This window comes from Diorhabda carinulata, chromosome 6, assembly GCF_026250575.1.
Source record: "Diorhabda carinulata isolate Delta chromosome 6, icDioCari1.1, whole genome shotgun sequence".
Lineage (NCBI taxonomy): Eukaryota > Metazoa > Arthropoda > Insecta > Coleoptera > Chrysomelidae > Diorhabda > Diorhabda carinulata.
The window spans coordinates 2,259,425-2,282,703 of record NC_079465.1 but is presented as its reverse complement, the minus strand read 5'-3'; the positions used below and the strand labels follow the sequence as shown (position 1 = coordinate 2,282,703).

Below are 23,279 nucleotides of genomic sequence, written 5' to 3'. Positions count from 1 at the left end.
TGCTTAATAACATTAAAATTGATTTGACAGTATCTGATATTAACAAGGTCAATAGCATAGAAAAAGAAAAAGTATAGAGGTTCCACGTTGCAAGTGTCAATCGGTTACTGTTATAGATGATAATGTTGTTATATAGATTTATTCAATTGAAAGATATGATAATATCAATATTTCTATCCTTGTTGAAACAATAATGTTGAAAAAATATTCTTAAGCATAAATTACGTAAAAGATTTTAACATTATCGTTAATCTCTATTGTTTTACTTTATCTATGTATTATAGAATCTAGTATAAAATAAGCTTTCCATGCACCAGATACTGATATATAAATATTTTTATAAATAACATCTAGATAGACATGCAGATTTTAGTTGTTTTAAACAGTATTTTGAGATAATTTGTAGAGTATTATGTGAAAAAATGAAAATAAAGTTACAGTGTTTTTATAAAAAGTTCCTGTATTGCTTGCGCGCGACGTTGATCTCTCCTGTCAATATAAACAAAACAAACCAGACTTGCATTTGCTTGCGTTGTATTTTACTTAAATATTTGTTTCTTTAATTTCATTATTTATGTCTATGAATGTTATTTCGCTCATAAAACTTACATACTATAATTTGAATAATCCCAATAATCAATAACATCGTTCAATCGTTTGAACAGACCACTGTTGCGCGCGCTTGTCTTATTGGAACGGCCCATAATTTCTTAGCTCGAGGCCAACCAATCGCTCGTGTCCAGACTTTGCAATACAGGGACTTTATTTTTCTAGTTTTGCATTCGCCATCTCGCGGACAATTTTGTTGATGTAAATAATGTTATTTCTGTATAATTCACACAAATATGTTTGGAATATTTATTTATAATTAGATTTAGTCGTGAAATTGACGTATTGTGATTGTGAAACATCATTTTTATAAATGTGAGTTGTCCAACAAAAAAAAAATAAATAATGTGCAGTGGAATTATTTTGTGTTAAGTGAATCAAACGTGTAAGATACCTGAAAATGAAACTTACACATGTCTCCTACCTTGGAGACTGGGACTCGGTGCTCTACCACTCGATGGTAGTCCCAGCAGGGAATCCAAAACATCTTCCAACGTTGTCGAAGTAGGAGACGGCTTCGACGTCGAAGTAGTAGTCGACAGATGAGCAACGTCTATGAAAATATGCGTACTACATTTTTTGCTTTTCTTTAAACAGACTGGAAAAGTGTGAAGTTAAAACAAACTCAAAGAAAAAGTTAACGTGACTTTTTTGTTATTAAAAATGTTTTACTGCCTTTTCGGAAAATAGAGGTCGAAATATACAGTTAATCGTATAAAAGTAAGTATAATTTGTAATGAAAAATAAACTATTGAGATAATTGGAGGTTTGTTACAATAATACGTATAAAACAAGTAGTAGGAACACACAAATAAATGTAAATAATAAAATTTGAATGCTGAACATAATGTCTGCACTTTTCCAGTCTATTATCAATATAGATTTTGTTAATAATTTAGAAATATTTCAATGGAAAACAATAGACTACAGGATTGTTGACGTCACACACCGCCATTGTTAGTGCAGGTCAGGCTTTGCAAACAAAGTTTTAATTACGTTGACGATCGTATATATGTTATGCGAATTGTGATTTTTTCTTATTTTCTTCGAAAAACTTTGCAAAAATGACGGCCGTGACGTCACGCTCCGGGTGTTTATTAACCAGAAGTGCTCAATAGATAATTTCCAGTAACGTGATTTGAGACGTCGGCCATATTGTCGTGGTGGACAAACAAAGACTTTATTTCATTTGTTTATAGAGAATTGATTGTTTCGAGCATTTTTTTGCTTAAAATGAATATCTTTGATAAAAAAAATGAAAATAAAACACCATATGCTGGTTGTGACGTCATCCCAAAATGACCTATACATAAGGAAAAGTTTGGCATTTCGAGGTTACGTGTTTGAGTTACTTTGGATCTTAAATATTTTGATTAGTACAGTCTCACTTCAAATATGTTTATTTTTGTTATGTTTCCTACGCTTTTCTGTATTTACAGAGAACGAAAAGTCTATATTAAAGCGTAGTGGAGGTTTTTTTGATACAGTTTGGGTCTTCTAAATCATTTTATTAATTGTTTTAAGAACAAAAAAATACTCAAAGAAACATTGTTTGAGCACTTCTTGATTGTCGATTCTCATTAGAAATTAGTAAGTGGGAATCAGTAGTGGGTCCAATTTACTTAAGGACGTCTTTTCACTATCAATATTTCAATTATGTGAAAAATAGCACGTTGATAAAAATATATTCTATAAAAATTTCAATAAAATTCATTCATTCTATTTAGAATACAATCGTACTAAAGATCTATAATTTCTAGAATGTAAACGACCAGTAGTGACAGCTGATTTCAAGCAGCCATTTTTCATCAGAATCGCGTCAACATCACTTTTTCAGTGTTTGACGTGTGGTTATATATTTTTTTAATTGTTTAAATGATATTAACATTCCAAGATTTTCAATTCCTATAAATTTAGTAATAAATTAAAACAATCTAATTTTTTATGCGTCTGAATATGTCGCTTTGTCTATGTTCCGCTTTCAAGTAACACTAGTTTCAATGTCATTGAACTAGCCGCGCTGTTGCCAGATGTAATTTCATTCATTTCTATTATATTCATACATTATTATGTAATCATTAAAAATTACAATTCTAAATTGTGACATATCAATAATTATGCATTTTTTTTGTATTTTCGAAAGATAAAAAAGGTATTTGTTTAAATAAAATAAATGCGATGGTTGTTGGATATGATTTGTTGGGTTTCTGACATTGACATTTACCAACGTTACGATGTTAGTTGATTAGTTAGTAGCATTTCTAAATCATTTTTGTAATTTAAACCAATTTAAATAGTTATATAAGTTGAAATAAAGCGAAAGCAGCATTCTAAAAATAAAAAAAATATTTACCTTAACGAAAAAATCCACTTCCAATAATAATTGTACAAAACATCAAATTGGGTAAAAACGAAAAGTTTTATGCGTGTCTGTGATTGAAAACAACATATAGGATGTCCTATATATTTCGATTTATTGTAGCTTAGAGACACAGAGAGAAATTATACCGCCATATTTTTAGATACAGGTCAGGACTTGAAAATTTCATATTCAATTTCATTTCAATTGGGATGCATACAGTTTTTTCAAGTTATATATTTTGAATAAACGTTGACATTTAAATTTTTCATTGTTTATATCTATTATATCTAGGAATCAATTCAATTTAGCAAATATATAAAAATAAGAAGCATTTCTGTAACGCAAAAGTGAATATATCGTGGTAAACCTTTCACCAAATAGATTTGTGGTATTAGATACAGCTACTTCACCAATTTGATGCTTATGGTATGTGGTATCACAACAAAATAAAAAAAATCCGAAAAAAAAACAAATAAAATTGAGAAAATAAAACAATTTATTGATGAATTAATTAAATGGTTTTTACATACATGCATTTAAAATAATGATACGTAACACATAAACAAAAATAATAATAAAACTATATTATAAACACTGGAAAAAAACAACAGTACAAAAATTGCACTTTTTCGTTATATTATAATAAAATCTTATTGTCTAGTTGAGTTAAATATTTTAAAATTAAAACTGTACAAAGTTAAATGAAATAAACTTTTAGTTTTCTTTTGTCGACATAGACATTGAGGTTATGTTTAATTCCGTTACTCATATATAAATCAATAAACAAAAATTGATTCCTAAGATTTTTAATGTTGTGTATTATCATATTTTAATTGTCCATCAATTCTAATATAAATCAATTTTTCTTATTTTGTACATTATAAAGTCTTCATGTCCACTAGCACCATCTATTAACAGGTTCAGAAAAAGCGAATCGGTACCTGTAAGTGACTGAGTAGCGCCATCAGAGTCCTCTGTATTATAATGATGAAACTACTCGATATTCCGTTTATCTACGTTGCCACGTTTAATCACTTTATTTAAAAGTTCAGTAATTTTCATTTTGATCAAAATCGCGTTCAATATTTCTTTTAAATCAACGTGGAAACTTGTTGTAGGTCACCGTCATCTAAATTGAGTTTTAATTTCTTGCGTTAAACATTTGTAAGTAACGGAATTTTGAATATACTCACAAATCGTCTATCTTTTATACCTATTTTGATTTAAAACAAATGTTAATATACGAATCAATTTTTTTTTTAAAAAAGGAGCTGTTCTATTTGAGACACTAAATCATTTTGATTACAACCATTAGTACGTGATATATTTACCCTACAAAAAGAAAAATATGTATCAACAGCCGTTATCAAAACCATCACAATTTACCAAATACCGTAAACCGTGAGGTGACATGAAGCGTTTTCTATTGTGACATTTAATCCGACTAAAACATTTCTGCAATATATTAAAACTGAAACAAAGATGTCGCTACTAATATATATTTTAAAGTTAGCTGTACAAAATTTTCGTTCTAGAGTTAGAATGGTTTTCGTTCTGACACACAGATGGCGCCGTAACATTGTTAGAATGTCATTCGAGAAGGTAGCTATAAAAGTTCGTCAATTTCTTTAGAAATTATGTTTTATCTAATTGGATGTTTGGCTTAAGAATGTATTTGTGTCGAGTAAAATGTCACAAAACAACATTTCGCCCGCTAAGCTGTTTTAACAATAAAAATTAAACAATAAATACATATACAACACACAATAAAACGGTAGCACCATAATTAGAAAATGACAGAGCAATTTGTCGATCAAAAAACAAAATAAATGAATATGAGTATTGAAAAATAAAATAAAATGTTTTCTAAAAAGTTCAACTACTTTTCACATGTGCATAAAACTGGAAAATGTTAATAAATTCATTGGAATTATTCATTTCAGTTAGGGAAGTTATGCGGCGTTGTCAGATTTAATAAAAAATACAACAAAAGTTTTGTTAGATTTTACTACTTTTTATATTTCTTATTTTCATGGAATTTTTCTTTTTTTATATAGTCTGGGACCTTAAAGGTTATCCAAATATCTCTATTTTTTGCTTTTTTTCTTTATTAGTTTTGGACCTTATCCATATGAATCTCGTTCAAGTCTCTCTTCTTTTTTATTTCCAATACAATGTTAAAATATTCAATTTTACTATTTTTTTTTATCTCCAATACAATGTTAAAATATTCAATTTTACTATTTTTCAATACATCATCAAATTTACGCTTTTGATGAATGAATATGCACAGCAATTACCACAAATCATTAGCAATAGTGAATTTTCATGTTTGTTCCTAATAGAAAGAAAATCTCATTGTTTTATATTTCATACTAAATCTGGCAACGTTGCTTACGTGATCTCATTTTTGACGAAATTTAATAAATTAAATATTTGTGAAAATAGATTTTCAAGTAACTAGAAATTCTTAGATAGAAACTTGTTTATTTTCATTTTAACAAATAAAAATTTTGTATAAAAATTTTTTAGAGCGCAGACTCCATCATTTATTGCTCGTTCATTATTGCTTTTTGTAGTTATCTATAAATCTCCTTATAAAAATATATTAAAATGATATTTAAAATGTAAAATTCAATGCCAAAGTATTTAAATAAATATTTTCAATCCTTCAACAAGTACAGATAAAAAAAAGATAAATGTTTATTAGAAAAAACAATAACAATTTAAACTTAGGTGTACTATGTTTTTGTACTTTTTTGATGACTAGTTGATGATGACTAATTCAAATGATGATTCAATGACAAATAACCCTTTAAGACACTGAGGAATTTTAAATTTAGCATAAGAACTTCAAGGAATCTAAACGGTTTTAAATATGTTCAAGTGGCGCTATCTAGCATCTGAACGTAAAAAGTAGAATAGAAGAGTATCTTAACTTTTATTAGCAGAAACCACGTGTCGCTAGATGGCGCTGAATTTAGCTGAACAACAATACAATCTGTAATGGTGCTTGATATGAGTTTTTAGTTTATGCAAATTCAGTTATTTTCTAAACGTTTTTGTGTAGTTAAAACAAAAAATTGTATTTAAGAATTGGTCTAGAAATGAAATTACAATTTTTTTTTCTTGATGTTGGGTTGTTTTATCTCAAAAAAGCACTTTAAACAATTTCTATTTATTATAAACCCACAAAATTAGTTCATATTCTGGCATTATTGTTCAAGTTTGAAAAAACATTAACAGGTGTCGCCCATTTCGTAGTTTTCGCGAAGATTGTAGACATTTTTGGTATTACAGGTTGCTGTAGATTTAGTAGAGTAATTTCTCAATAGATAGTTTTTGAAAGACTTTATCAAGATTCCAATAATTATATTAATTAAAATACAACGAAATACCCAAGGCGTTAAATTTTAGAAGATTTTTTATTATTATTTAATAAGAATGATAGTCCAGTCAAATTAGACGTAACAGATGTCGCGTACTTCGTAGTTTCCGCGAATAAGTTTGACATTTTTGGTATTACAGGTTGCTGTAGATTTAATAGAGTAATTTCTCAATAGATGGTTTTTGAAAGACTTTATCAAGATTCCAATAATTATGTTAAATAAAATACAACGAAATACCCAAGGCGTTAAATTTTAGAAGATTTTTTATTATTATTTAATAAGAATAATAGTCCAGTTAAATTAGACGTAACAGATGTCGCCTACTTCGTAGTTTCCGCGAATAATTCTGTCATTTGTGGTATTACAGGTTGCTGTAGATTTAGTAGAGTAATTTCTCAATAGATGGTTTTTGAAAAACTTTATCAAGATTCCAATAATCATTTTAATTAAAATACAACGAAATACCTAACGCGTTAAATCTTTTATTATTATTCAATGAGAATGATAGTCCAGTCAAATTAGACTTATTCCAAAAATGTTCCGGAACCGGGAATCCGCTTGAAAGTTAGCTAGTAACGAAAAAACCTTTTAGCATTGAACTGAAATAAAAAGAAATTGCGCAATTCTATGTCGTTTTTTTTTTAATTTTTGACGTAAACAATTGATGTAAATTAATGAGTAACCCCTACAGTTCCGTAGATTTTTGTGAAACCTACAACTATTTCATACATTTAAGTTCTTCGAAGCATTAGTTTTTACACGAAATAAGAAAAATCATATTTTGACCTAAACAATTCCACCAAAAGTTATAAGTGACTGATAGAACCGAATATTTTTTTAAACTTTGACATTATTTTACATTTTAAACATGACGATCGATCGACCCATCTGATTAAGCATATTATTTATGAAGAAGCAGTGACCGACTTACCATTATGTGTTTGTAAATCTAGTCTAAGTTTCGTACTGGTTATCGGCGTATGACTTTGGCTTTCCGATAAAGTGACCGGCGTCTGCGGCGAATCCAATGGTCTCGTACCTACAAAACTACTTTCCACCCAACACAGTTTCTGACTACCCCTCGGACTAACCGAACTCGATCTTTGACTAGCAGTTTCCTGGCTATCGTAACTTCTATCTCTAGCATCTTCCGGCCTTAGACCGCTCACGTAATGTACGATAGCGGAAGTTACTTCTTTTATAGAGGTTTGTATTTCGGGACTTTCTTGTTGCGCGGTAGCATTCTGCGCCGATAATAGCGAACTGGCCAAACGTTCCGCTGGGGTTCTAGGTCTACTGAGTCGCTCTTGGGACCTCCAACCTAAATAAGGTTGTCTGTAACTGAAGCTCGATCTAGCCGATGAAGGAGAGATGCTTCCATTCGGTTGTCTGGTGTTAAAACTCGATCTGGTAGAGGCGCAAGGCGACGAAGCCGTCGAGTTTAGCTTCGACGTCGACCACCGCACGAACGGTTGATTCAACGGCGTGGGGGAAACGATTGGAGAAAAAGTATTTGATCCTAAACTGCTCAACGATGTTGTTTTACTTCCCGTTCCGTTCCATCGGGTTTCGCGAGTCGATTGTTTTTTGAGTAGGAATCCTTCTCGGGGTAGTGGGGATTGTTTGTACCATTCAGGAAGGGTGAGTTTTTGCAAGGAACGCTGAACTCGCAGTTGATGTTCAGACATTACTCTCTCCCCTTTTTGAAGTTCATTTTCGGGTGGCTGCAATAAAGCAAATAAAAAGATAATTACGCATCAGTTTTGTTGAATGTGATTTTTATGGACCTCATTATGTTACAACATTACTGGTATTATCTAATTGGAATCGATGGGTGAAATATTTAGTGCTACTAATAAATCGATGACATCATTCGATAAGATAAGCAAAGAAAGATTGGGAAAGTTTCAAAATTCGATAGAATACTAACTGCTGGTCCGAGAAGTACCCGTCCCAACAAAGAAAACAAAAAAATTATAATGGTAATGAGCTGGTGCATTGTCTTGATGAAACAACATTTTTTCTTAGCCAAATGCGGCCGTTTTTATTTGATTTCTTAGCTCAAACGTTGCAATACTCGCCGTTGTTAGCTATTCCTCTTTCAAGATATTCAAAATGAAAATTATCCCACGCCTATCCCAAAAAACCGACGTCATGACCGACTCTCCCTTTTCAATCCATTATTTCGATTGTATTTTGTCTTTATTTCTGTCAAACGTTGCCAAACTTAGGTGCTTTCATTCGACGATCATCCAGCACCTCTTTTTGGATTATCTTCCAACGTTTCTCGAGTCGTCGTTCCATTTGGTCGACCATTGCGTTGCTGGTGTCTTCGCAGGTCTCGTCGAAACTCTACTACCCAATATTTTACCGTCGATAACGAACCCATCAAAAAACCGACGTCATGACCGACTCTCCCTTTTCAATCCATTATTTCGATTGTAATTTGTCTTTATTTCTGTGAAACGTTGCCAAACTTGGGTGCTTTCAGTCGACGATCATCCAGCACCTCTTTTTGGATTATCTTCCAACGTTTCTGGAGTCGTCGTTCCATTTGGTCGACCATTGCGTTGCTGGTGTCTTCGCAGGTCTCGTCGAAACTCTACTACCCAATATTTTACCGTCGATAACGAACCCATAATAGGATCTAGTTCATACTATAGATACTAAACAACGTGGGGTGTTCAAACTCGACACATACGATGTATAGATTGTGTACTAGCAACTATGGCCATCTCTAGGTCAGGCCAGGTACTTCTGGGACCATCCTCGTAATACAATTGTAATAATAATAATAATGTAATACAAAAATAATTATATCTGGGTAATCATATCCAATTGAGGGGGATTTAATAGAGAAAACGCGGATGTTTGACAGACAAGGCAAAAATAAGAATCCAGAACAAATGCGCATACGGTAAGACAGAAACAATAAAAAGAGCGATGGGGAAGATTTAAAATAAGCCTCAAAGAAACTCAGGATGTTAGAGAAGACAAGACATAAGATTGAGAAACCAAACAAAGCTCAACTGGAGGCTAAATATTCGAAATTCAAAATAGAAATAAAAAGGGGATTGTCGTGTAGAAAAAATTTGGTTTCAATTGTTTTTATTACACAAATTGTTTTACGAAAAAGTAGTTTCTCATAATTTTTCTTACATAATATCAGCCGTAGCACGCAAATTTATGAAATATCTATCGAATGAATAATATTAACTTTATATACAACCCTTGACCTATATATTCACTTATCAGAGGTTATAAAAACAATACGAGGAATTTTTTGAAATTTACATTGAAAATAACATACATAAATTTCATCGGTTGACATGTTTAATACACTCTCACTAACTTGTTATCACTAGAGAATAAAAAAAATCACACGCTTATCATTAACGTAATAAATCAGAAGCGTTAAAACTTTTCGATTGTTTTTTCCATTTGAAAATTTTCGTAAGTACACCACCACCGGAGGTATATCGACGCTATTTTCACGCTTAGTTCTGAGGCAAAATTAGCGATAACAACGACTGGTATCATTACTACGAGTACAAAATTGACCTTCGTTAGTATTATCATTCAGGGGCGTGTTTGAAGGGGATTTTAATTGAATAATAATCTGCTTATTATATCGTCTGCGATATTAAGGTGAAACATAGTTTATTCGGTAGATAAACAACGTCAGAATGAATTAATGATAACGCACTTTTATAATTACGAGGTATATCCGCAATGTTCTGAATTTGAAACAACCTGTAGTCGAACTGTTCTTTGTAATGCTTCTTAATGATGTCTAATAATCCGAAACAGCAGCCCGTCACAACCTAAAGACTTCCTTGCAGAGGACGACGCTCCAACAATAAGAAATTCGGCGCTCAGAGCGACGAATTCGCTTCGTACAACGGGTTATGTGGCAACCACGCCAGATTCAACGTCTTTCGACTGACGGACCGAGGTTGCCTTTCTTTAGAACCTTCACGGTGTTAACTTAATCCTTTTCGATATACCTAGTAGCACTTTTCAGGAAAAACCAACGTAACTACATCCCTCTACCTTCTACAATGTTTCATGACACACGTACGAGACACGAGACGTTTTGGATCGAAGTGTTTTAATCGGGACAGTGGAGCGATTAGAGATTTCTAATATCTAGATATCTATCGGACCTACGCTGCTCCTAGAGATTTGGCACGCGCGACTAAGCGTGTCTATATTTTTGTGGATATGGTTTTGTTGGTATCCTGGTCCAATTTGCGTCGTATTTTGAAATTCGTGACAATATAATTGATATTCCGATTAATTTATGGTAAAAACTGTTTCCAGTACCTCAAACGAATGCTCTAGATACGGGATGTGATGAAGAAGTTGAAAAAATATATTCGAAAATAGAATTTATTTGTACGTCTATGGTTTCTATTGTTATTAATATAATCGAACTACAATTAATTAGTTTTTAAAATTCGTTAGAGTTCGTGATAACTGAACCGGATAACGTCCCATTTTTAACTAATTGAATTATCTGTTCAACGTCACACAATTACTAAAACTAAAACGTAAAACTTTACGCAATAATTCGTTAAAGAAACATACTTTAAGCAGTAGAGCGTGAAAAACGTATTATTAAGGTCCGAGTAGTGTTGAAGCTCACACGCGGGAAGTCCCAGGTTCAAATCGCACTTATCTAGAGATGGAGATGGGTCGGATAGGGATGAGAATTTTGGCTTACATAAAATCGACGAGAGCGGATTTATCCGGGGGTGGTTATGCACTTTCGGCCAATGTTTTTGGAATTTTGAAGAAGCGACTTACTTTATCAGAAAGCTTAGACGTGGAGCTTAAAATTCACACCTTTACTTTGTAGGAATCCGGGAAATTTGGTCGAATTGAATTTCCCGGAGTATCCGGGGAGTAAAAGCCGCGTACTTAGATTTAAATTGTCAAAAACATCCCGGAGAAAGATCTAGTTGCCATTAGACTTTGTAAATGGTGCTTGTTTAAGAGTTTTGCCAATTTTACGAAAATTAATGAAAAACCAGTTTTCTACGATGGTATTTCCAATAAATTTTTATTGAAAAACTAAATGGAGGTCACAAAAACATTCACACAACAACTTTCAAAAGCTTGAAATATTCTGCCCACAGACGCCATATTAGAAAATGCACAAGTGAATTGTTTGTTATATTCATAGACTGTACTATATTAAAAAGTTGTGCTTTGATAAATCACACGAACGTAAATACGTCACAAAAACAATCACACAACAACTTTCAAAAGCTTGAAATATTCTGCCCACAGACGCCATATTAGAAAATGCACAAGTGAATTGTTTGTTATATTCATAGACTGTACTATATTAAAAAGTTGTGCTTTGATAAATCACACGAACGTAAATACGTCACAAAAACAATCACACAACAACTTTCAAAAGCTTGAAATATTCTGCCCACAGACGCCATATTAGAAAATGCACAAGTGAATTGTTTGTTATATTCATAGACTGTACTATATTAAAAAGTTGTGCTTTGATAAATCACACGAACGTAAATACGTCACAAAAACAATCACACAACAACTTTCAAAAGCTTGAAATATTCTGCCCACAGACGCCATATTAGAAAATGCACAAGTGAATTGTTTGTTATATTCATAGACTGTACTATATTAAAAAGTTGTGCTTTGATAAATCACACGAACGTAAATACGTCACAAAAACAATCACACAACAACTTTCAAAAGCTTGAAATATTCTGCCCACAGACGCCATATTAGAAAATGCACAAGTGAATTGTTTGTTATATTCATAGACTGTACTATATTAAAAAGTTGTGCTTTGATAAATCACACGAACGTAAATACGTCACAAAAACAATCACACAACAACTTTCAAAAGCTTGAAATATTCTGCCCACAGACGCCATATTAGAAAATGCACAAGTGAATTGTTTGTTATATTCATAGACTGTACTATATTAAAAAGTTGTGCTTTGATAAATCACACGAACGTAAATACGTCACAAAAACAATCACACAACAACTTTTAAAAGCTTGAAATATTCTGCCCACAGACGCCATATTAGAAAATGCACAAGTGAATTGTTTGTTATATTCATAGACTGTACTATATTAAAAAGTTGTGATTTGATAAATCACACGAACGTAAATACGTCACAAAAACAATCACACAACAACTTTCAAAAGCTTGAAATATTCTGCCCACAGACGCCATATTAGAAAATGCACAAGTGAATTGTTTGTTATATTCATAGACTGTACTATATTAAAAAGTTGTGCTTTGATAAATCACACGAACGTAAATACGTCACAAAAACAATCACACAACAACTTTCAAAAGCTTGAAATATTCTGCCCACAGACGCCATATTAGAAAATGCACAAGTGAATTGTTTGTTATATTCATAGACTGTACTATATTAAAAAGTTGTGCTTTGATAAATCACACGAACGTAAATACGTCACAAAAACAATCACACAACAACTTTTAAAAGCTTGAAATATTCTGCCCACAGACGCCATATTAGAAAATGCACAAGTGAATTATTTGTTATATTCATAGACTGTACTATATTAAAAAGTTGTGATTTGATAAATCACACGAACGTAAATACGTCACAAAAACAATCACACAACAACTTTTAAAAGCTTGAAATATTCTGCCCACAGACGCCATATTAGAAAATGCACAAGTGAATTATTTGTTATATTCATAGACTGTACTATATTAAAAAGTTGTGATTTGATAAATCACACGAACGTAAATACGTCACAAAAACAATCACACAACAACTTTCAAAAGCTTGAAATATTCTGCCCACAGACGCCATATTAGAAAATGCACAAGTGAATTGTTTGTTATATTCATAGACTGTACTATATTAAAAAGTTGTGCTTTGATAAATCACACGAACGTAAATACGTCACAAAAACAATCACACAACAACTTTTAAAAGCTTGAAATATTCTGCCCACAGACGCCATATTAGAAAATGCACAAGTGAATTATTTGTTATATTCATAGACTGTACTATATTAAAAAGTTGTGATTTGATAAATCACACGAACGTAAATACGTCACAAAAACAATCACACAACAACTTTCAAAAGCTTGAAATATTCTGCCCACAGACGCCATATTAGAAAATGCACAAGTGAATTGTTTGTTATATTCATAGACTGTACTATATTGAAAAGTTGTGCTTTGATAAATCACACGAACGTAAATACGTCACAAAAACAATCACACAACAACTTTCAAAAGCTTGAAATATTCTGCCTACAGACGCCATATTAAAAAATGCACAAGTGAATTGTTTGTTATATTCATAGACTGTACTATATTAAAAAGTTGTGCTTTAGAAAGAAATAGCTTGTCTAAAAGATAGAGCTATCTTTGATCCACTTTGAGGTGATTGAAATAGAATAATAAGGGAATAGAGAAATAGAGCACGATACAAAAAATTAGAAGGAACACATCTAACATTTGACAGAGATAGCTATACCGTAATTTACTTTGTATCTCGTTCTAATATTAGAATCTCGTCGAATTTACGCGATCTATGTCTATGGTTGAGTTAGATTCTTCTTCTCTTTTACGAAATCATAGAATTTTACGGTAACAATTTCAGTTTCCAACAACTAAAAGTATTGTAAATGTTTTTCTTATTTATTTACGTTCTCCCTATCCGTGAGGTGAATTTATAAACCCTTTACTACTACACTTAACTAATTTATTAAATTCTTCCGTCACTTTTTTATATCTATTTATTATAAACCGAACTAACTGCGCTAAACAAACTCGTTTATATATCCAAAACGAAGTTCTCAAAAATTCTAGAAAATAGAGAAACAAAAAAACAGATTTTCCTATAAATTAGTTCAAAAAAAACGAACGTCAAACGAATACCGGGTATATCAAAGGTGCCGCGCGCCTTCGCCGAATTTTAGAATTGTTTTGTAGCCTAACAGGGCCGGCTCCGGGACCCACATCGGGTACTTATTCGCGAAGCGTTGTAATACAGCGTTTATAATAAATACACAAGCATCGTAGTTTATTTGCACAGTATGTTTTCAACTTCCGCGCCAGATATGTTGATTTTCACGTTATAAATACCATTTTATGTTTACTTTAAACGTTTAATCGTCTAAAAAGTTATTATTCGACACGAGTAATGCGCATTTATCATAATTGCGAATGTACTGGCCTCAAAGTACGTTCTAATAATAAATAGGAAGTCGGGGAGAACGAAACAGAGAACGTGGTCCGCCTGCCTCACTTCGGACGCTTTTAACCGTTCCATATGTTTCATTTTATTATTTCAAATAAGCGTTGTCGTCGTTATTCTGAGATACGGTTTTGTTTATCGGAGAAAATGTTTATTTTAAGGGGAATCGTTCCGCGCCCCTTTGATCTATTTAAAAATTTAAATAATCTATAACACATTGAACAATGTCTTTTTCCAGTTTTCGGGTTTCACTCTTTTTTTTTTGGAAAACAATTCTTGAAATTTCTCCCTTTATCCGTGCACGTACCGGTTCGGGATTATGTAAAAATATATTATCACTGTTTCGAGTCGAAAAAGCGAAGAAGCAATCAACAAAATTAGATATGACGACAACACCAACAGTCAACATCCTCCAGACAAATCTCGGAACCACAGAAACCATTTTCCATCAATGGTATTTCTGTTTTGTTCCATGGTGTGTAAGCTCGGACCACGATTGAGGCTATTTGGTCTGGATATTGCTTAGAACATTAAACCATCGGTTCCCAAATGTTTCTTCTTTCATATAGCACCATAAAAGTTTCGCTGGATCCGGTGGACCTCCAGTTGCATTACTACCAATTTCCAGACCACGTCAAATAAGGGAGATTAGATCAATCTATGGAAACTTGAGCTGTAGTTGAGTTTCGACGACGAATTCGACCAGAATTCGAAAAAAAAAAGTTTTAATGAATATGTCTGCTTAAAAACCAGGTTTTATCACAAATCAAGATCTTTATTTTCCAGAAACTCTAAAACCGAGTCGAAAAATCGATGAAATTTTGATAAACATGCACCTTTCGACCTCTAGACCTCAGTCGAGTCTGCTGTGGACCCCTTGTGGTCCACCAGGATCACTTTGGGCGTAGAGGATTCAGGTTTTCTTATTTCACTTTCCAGAAACTCTAAAACCGAGTCGAAAACTCAATGAAATTTTGATAAACATGCACCTTTCGACCTCTAGACCTCAGTCGAGTCTGCTGAGGATCCCTGGTGGTCCGCCAGGATCACTTTGGGTGTAGAGGATTCAGGTTTTCTTATTTCACTTTCCAGAAACTCTAAAACCGAGTCGAAAACTCAATGAAATTTTGAGAAACATGCACGTTTCGACCTCTAGACCTCCGTCGAGTCTGCTGTGGACCCCTGGTGGTCCACCAGGATCACTTTGGGCGTAGAGGATTCAGGTTTTCTTACTTCACTTTCCAGAAACTCTAAAACCGAGTCGAAAACTCAATGAAATTTTGATAGACATGCACTTTTCGACCTCTAGACCTCCGTCGAGTCTGCTGTGGACCCCTGGTGGTCCACCAGGATCACTTTGGGCGTAGAGGATTCAGGTTTTCTTACTTCACTTTCCAGAAACTCTAAAACCGAGTCGAAAACTCAATGAAATTTTGATAGACATGCACTTTTCGACCTCTAGACCTCAGTCGAGTCTGCTGAGGATCCCTGGTGGTCCGCCAGGATCACTTTGGGTGTAGAGGATTAAGGTTTTCTTATTTCACTTTCCAGAAACTCTAAAACCGAGTCGAAAACTCAATGAAATTTTGATAGACATGCACTTTTCGACCTCTAGACCTCCGTCGAGTCTGCTGTGGACCCCTGGTGGTCCACCAGGATCACTTTGGGCGTAGAGGATTCAGGTTTTCTTACTTCACTTTCCAGAAACTCTAAAACCGAGTCGAAAACTCAATGAAATTTTGATAAACATGCACCTTTCGACCTCTAGACCTCAGTCGAGTCTGCTGAGGATCCCTGGTGGTCCGCCAGGATCACTTTGGGTGTAGAGGATTCAGGTTTTCTTATTTCACTTTCCAGAAACTCTAAAACCGAGTCGAAAACTCAATGAAATTTTGATAAACATGCACCTTTCGACCTCTAGACCTCAGTCGAGTCTGCTGAGGATCCCTGGTGGTCCGCCAGGATCACTTTGGGTGTAGAGGATTCAGGTTTTCTTATTTCACTTTCCAGAAACTCTAAAACCGAGTCGAAAACTCAATGAAATTTTGATAAACATGCACCTTTCGACCTCTAGACCTCAGTCGAGTCTGCTGAGGATCCCTGGTGGTCCGCCAGGATCACTTTGGGTGTAGAGGATTCAGGTTTTCTTATTTCACTTTCCAGAAACTCTAAAACCGAGTCGAAAACTCAATGAAATTTTGATAAACATGCACCTTTCGACCTCTAGACCTCAGTCGAGTCTGCTGTGGATCCCTGGTGGTCCACCAGGATCACTTTGGGTGAAGAGGATTAAGGTTTTCTTACTTCACTTTCCAGAAACTCTAAAACTGAGTCAAAAACCCAATGAAATTTTGATAAACATGCACCTTTCGACCTCTAGACCTCAGTCGAGTCTGCTGTGGACCCCTGGTGGTCCACCAGGATCACTTTGGGCGTAGAGGATTCAGGTTTTCTTACTTCACTTTCCAGAAACTCTAAAACCGAGTCGAAAACTCAATGAAATTTTGATAGACATGCACTTTTCGACCTCTAGACCTCAGTCGAGTCTGCTGAGGATCCCTGATGGTCCGCCAGGATCACTTTGGGCGTAGAGGCTTGAACCACAACTGAGGATGCTTTAAAATAACTGGAATCGTTCGAAAAGTGGACATATCGGCGTGAATTGAAAATATCCTGGTAAACCACTTACATGGAAGTAACAGACATAAATCTTAAACTGGAGTATATCCGAACCATCTGCGCAAGTCTTTCAACCATGAATTTTGTCTACGGTCGACCGACCGTTCTCCTTCGATCTTCCCTTCTATTATATGCCCTAGGTACTGCAACTTTCTCTCCTCGATTGCCGTGAGCATTTACCCATTCGCTTTATGATCTCTATGTTTGTCCTATGTTCCGCAGCATTCCATATTTTCTTCTCTGTGGCCGCATCCATGGTCCAACCTTCCTGGTCGGGAGTTTTAGGTTGCAGTTTGCCAGAAGTGTCCTCGTGTTGTTCAGGGTCTCCGCGCTCGCTCAATTCTTGATCTGATTTCGAGTTTTGGGTCGCACTTCTGGTTGACGAGGTATCTTAGAGATGACGCTCTCCAGGAATCTTAGAGTCGGATTTTGGAGGTGCTCATACGTACAACTTTTGCAGTTGATTGTCCAAGGCGCAGAACTTAGGAGAAGGCGGCCATCTATGTAAAAACGTAGTAAACAAATAGTCAACGTTTAATAAGTCGATTGTTTATTGTTAAAAGTTTTTCTTTCAAGATTTAATAAAAAAATTCCTGTGCAGTTGGTTAAATGTCGTATTATTCGCAAAAATATTTTATCGGACTATCTGTTGAATCTCAAAGTATGAAAGTTGTTATTAACGGTCATTATATTAATAATAATAGAGAGCTTTCACTTTTCACTTAGTCGAAGTTTCTTTACCTCCTTCGTTCGAGATATGGGAGCGGAAACACGTGGGCATGCGAGCGAAGTCGATAAAAAAGAAACCTGCAATCTATCAGTTGGGTATGGATAACTGCACCGACTTAACAATTTTAATCTACCAAACACTGTCATTTTCTACTTTAAAATTGTGTTTTTTTTTTAAAAAAAATGACTAAGAGGGTTTACGATGAGAAAAAAAAGGAATTTTTTTAGAATCCTCCGAGGTTAACCAGGGAAATGGAAAGAGCGTTCAAAAACCACGGGTTTATATTAAAGTTACATAAAAAAAAACTCCCACCTCTTCCCACAACGTCACGTGGCTCGGCGTAGTAATTGAGCTAATCCCCCCTCTCTTGGCTACGTGGTTCATGGTTTATTTGAATAGAAATACAAAAATAAATGATAAATAAATCAATTATATACTTTTTTTGTCATATTTCTGGTCCTCATCATCAAAAAACTGAACCAAATGCTATTGAAGGATGGAAATCAGATGGTGCCGGATCGGGGCTGTATGGGGGACGTGGCATCACTTCCCAGCCAAGCTCCAATAGTTTCCAACGAGTTGCTCGAGATGTTTGAGGCTCCAGTTTCATCAATTGTTGACAGTAAACATGAGAATTGATAGTTTGTGATCCCACAAATCGACAGCACGAGCTTGTTTTGTCGTTTTTCAGGTTTCGATGCGGTTTGTGCTGGTTCGTAGTGTTCGCTCCATGCTTCGAGCTACGTGGAACCTTCTCCATCGCCAAAAAAGGTCGATTCTTTGTGTTTGATGGAGTTCTTTCAATTGTTGAGGTACCCAAATATCAAGTCCAAGACATTTCAAATGTTCTGATGACTTTGGTGGCTTTCGTTTCTGCACTAGTCGCTTCCAAAGTTACGTCGATGTTACCAGTACCGCGTGAAAAACATAAAGCTCGGATTGTTATCAGTACTTAGTTGCCCATCTTAAATTTGAGTGGATTTTGGTAAATATGAAACCGAATGGCTAATGGCAGATATCGAGGATTATCTATTACAACATTTGTGCAGTTTTCCGTAGCGCGAATTTCAATTGGAGGTTGATGTTGCACACCTACTTCTCAATAATAAGGTTCTGTTTTCACGGGATACTTAACGGAAGATTTGTAATTAGTGCTTATACAAGATATAATGGGCGTAGAAATATGTCGGACCATAAAATTTTATGGACCGGAGATGAGTTGTCGAAGTCGGTATGAAAGATTGCTTTCAAGTTAAGGATTGATTTAAACAGTTGGTATTTTGTACTTGAACGATGGTAATTCGAGTTTTAAGATTGGAAATAATTACTCGCGTCCACAAACAAATCAAACAGCAGCATATGTATGTATTCTAATGTCAATAAAATATTTATTGCTTGTGCTCGGAAATTATTTTTTTATTTGGGGCTAAAGTGAAGTTGGACGAACGTTAATGTCGAATCAAACACACGAATTCTTTCTTTTTCCTTCAATTTTTGTAGTATAATACGTGGTCTAGTATTTCACCGCACTATATGTAAAATTCGTACGTACGAATCCTACTGACTGCGCCAGTTATAAATTTAACTTTCCCAAAAATTCGTTTTTATAAACAGTTTACAATTTTATAACGAACTTAATTAATTTGACGATCGAATTGACTAAAATTCATTGATTTTCGACAATCCTATTTTATAGTAAAATAAACGCTGACACATGTTTACAAAATATGATCTTTTTACGTCTCAATTTTTTATAATAATCTAGATTTTTCGTCATATAACATCTCCATCCATAAGAAACAAAAATAAAGGAAGTATTTTTCGAGTCCCGACCTGTAGTTTTCTTCTTTCTTCCAGTTCATTTTCTTCTTCCTTCTTTTCTTCAATTTTTTTAGTATTATACGTGGTCTAGTATTTCACCGCACTTAATGTAAAATTCGACGCACGAATCCTACTGACTGCGCCAGTTATAAATTTAACTTTCCCAAAAATTCGTTTTTATAAACAGTTTACAATTTTATAACGAACTTAATTAATTTGACGATCGAATTGACTAAAATTCATTGATTTTCGACAATCCTATTTTATAGTAAAATAAACGCTGACACATGTTTACAAAATATGATCTTTTTACGTCTCAATTTTTTATAATAATCTAGATTTTTCGTCATATAACATCTCCATCCATAAGAAATGAAAATAGAGGAAGTATTTTTCGAGTCCCGACCTGTAGTTTTCTTCTTTCTTCAAGTTCATTTTCTTCTTCCTTCTTTTCTTCAATTTTTATAGTATAATACGTGGTCTAGTATTTCACCGCACTATATGTAAAATTCGTACGTACGAATCCTACTGACTGCGCCAGTTATAAATTTAACTTTCCCAAAAATTCGTTTTTATAAACAGTTTACAATTTTATAACGAACTTAATTAATTTGACGATCGAATTGACTAAAATTCATTGATTTTCGACAATCCTATTTTATAGTAAAATAAACGCTGACACATGTTTACAAAATATGATCTTTTTACGTCTCAATTTTTTATAATAATCTAGATTTTTCGTCATATAACATCTCCATCCATAAGAAATGAAAATAGAGGAAGTATTTTTCGAGTCCCGACCTGTAGTTTTCTTCTTTCTTCCAGTTCATTTTCTTCTTCCTTCTTTTCTTCAATTTTTTTAGTATAATACGTGGTCTAGTATTTCACCGCACTTAATGTAAAATTCGTACGTACGAATCCTACTGACTGCGCCAGTTATAAATTTAACTTTCCCAAAAATTCGTTTTTATAAACAGTTTACAATTTTATAACGAACTTAATTAATTTGACGATCGAATTGACTAAAATTCATTGATTTTCGACAATCCTATTTTATAGTAAAATAAATTCTGACACATGTTTACAAAATTTGATAATTTTACGTCTTAATTTTTTATATCTCCATCCATAAGAAATGAAAATAAAGGAAGTATTTTTCAAGTCCTGTCCTGTAGTTTTCTTCTTTCTTCAAGTTCATTTTCTTCTTCCTTCTTTTCTTCAATTTTTTTAGTATTATACGTGGTCTAGTATTTCACCGCACTATATGTAAAATTCGTACGTACGAATCCTACTGACTGCGCCAGTTATAAATTTAACTTTCCCAAAAATTCGTTTTTATAAACAGTTTACAATTTTATAACGAACTTAATTAATTTGACGATCGAATTGACTAAAATTCATTGATTTTCGACAATCCTATTTTATAGTAAAATAAACGCTGACACATGTTTACAAAATATGATCTTTTTACGTCTCAATTTTTTATAATAATCTAGATTTTTCGTCATATAACATCTCCATCCATAAGAAACAAAAATAAAGGAAGTATTTTTCGAGTCCCGGCCTGTAGTTTTCTTCTTTCTTCAAGTTCATTTTCTTCTTCCTTCTTTTCTTCAATTTTTATAGTATAATACGTGGTCTAGTATTTCACCGCACTATATGTAAAATTCGTACGTACGAATCCTACTGACTGCGCCAGTTATAAATTTAACTTTCCCAAAAATTCGTTTTTATAAACAGTTTACAATTTTATAACGAACTTAATTAATTTGACGATCGAATTGACTAAAATTCATTGATTTTCGACAATCCTATTTTATAGTAAAATAAACGCTGACACATGTTTACAAAATATGATCTTTTTACGTCTCAATTTTTTATAATAATCTAGATTTTTCGTCATATAACATCTCCATCCATAAGAAATGAAAATAGAGGAAGTATTTTTCGAGTCCCGACCTGTAGTTTTCTTCTTTCTTCAAGTTCATTTTCTTCTTCCTTCTTTTCTTCAATTTTTATAGTATAATACGTGGTCTAGTATTTCACCGCACTATATGTAAAATTCGTACGTACGAATCCTACTGACTGCGCCAGTTATAAATTTAACTTTCCCAAAAATTCGTTTTTATAAACAGTTTACAATTTTATAACGAACTTAATTAATTTGACGATCGAATTGACTAAAATTCATTGATTTTCGACAATCCTATTTTATAGTAAAATAAACGCTGACACATGTTTACAAAATATGATCTTTTTACGTCTCAATTTTTTATAATAATCTAGATTTTTCGTCATATAACATCTCCATCCATAAGAAACAAAAATAAAGGAAGTATTTTTCGAGTCCCGGCCTGTAGTTTTCTTCTTTCTTCAAGTTCATTTTCTTCTTCCTTCTTTTCTTCAATTTTTATAGTATAATACGTGGTCTAGTATTTCACCGCAATATATGTAAAATTCGTACGTACGAATCCTACTGACTGCGCCAGTTATAAATTTAACTTTCCCAAAAATTCGTTTTTATAAACAGTTTACAATTTTATAACGAACTTAATTAATTTGACGATCGAATTGACTAAAATTCATTGATTTTCGACAATCCTATTTTATAGTAAAATAAACGCTGACACATGTTTACAAAATATGATCTTTTTACGTCTCAATTTTTTATAATAATCTAGATTTTTCGTCATATAACATCTCCATCCATAAGAAATGAAAATAGAGGAAGTATTTTTCGAGTCCCGACCTGTAGTTTTCTTCTTTCTTCCAGTTCATTTTCTTCTTCCTTCTTTTCTTCAATTTTTTTAGTATAATACGTGGTCTAGTATTTCACCGCACTTAATGTAAAATTCGACGCACGAATCCTACTGACTGCGCCAGTTATAAATTCAACTTTCCCAAAAATTCGTTTTTATAAACTTTTTTGATCCGAAAAAACACAGTTTACAATTTTATGAGCGAATTTGCTGTTTTTTTATTACGCAAAATATTCTTTTGTATGCTAATAAACCATTTAGAGACATTATTTTCAATGCGACTATGGAAGACGAAATCCTGGATCCTGGATACCAAGACAATGCACCTTTATCTGTGTTGCAGCATGCACTTTGTATCCTGTGACTTTTTTCTAATATTTAAAGTCAAATCGGCTTTAAACGGCATAATAATCGCGATGAAATGATGAAAAATCTGCTTTGTAACGATGTAGACATCACCAGGAAGGAAAAATTGTGATGATGATAAACTTTTCCTTCATTTGATACATATATATGACGTTTTTCGTAATTATTGTTATGCTGTTTACATAGGACAAAAATCTCGATATTTAAAAAATAGATTAACAAGTCATCAATATGAAAAGAAAAAGAAAATACGATTAAATACAAGAAAAAGAGAATTTTTAGAAATGGTTGACGTATTAGAAAGCTGTTTGAAAATAAAAAAGA

General features: G+C 33.3%; 1 protein-coding gene across 2 annotated transcripts in view; it reads right to left on the bottom strand.

Annotated features, from left to right (window-relative positions):
- LOC130895646 (uncharacterized) overlaps window positions 1-23,279 on the bottom strand; it is a 79,528-nt gene that overhangs the window by 5,318 nt on the left and 50,931 nt on the right. For both annotated transcript variants that reach the window (XM_057803075.1, XM_057803077.1), the window contains 2 exons: window positions 7,292-8,084; window positions 1,034-1,162 (listed from right to left, as the gene is read on the bottom strand). In XM_057803075.1, the coding sequence (XP_057659058.1) occupies window positions 1,034-1,162; window positions 7,292-8,084 (922 nt within the window). The remainder of the gene's footprint in view (window positions 1-1,033; window positions 1,163-7,291; window positions 8,085-23,279) is intronic.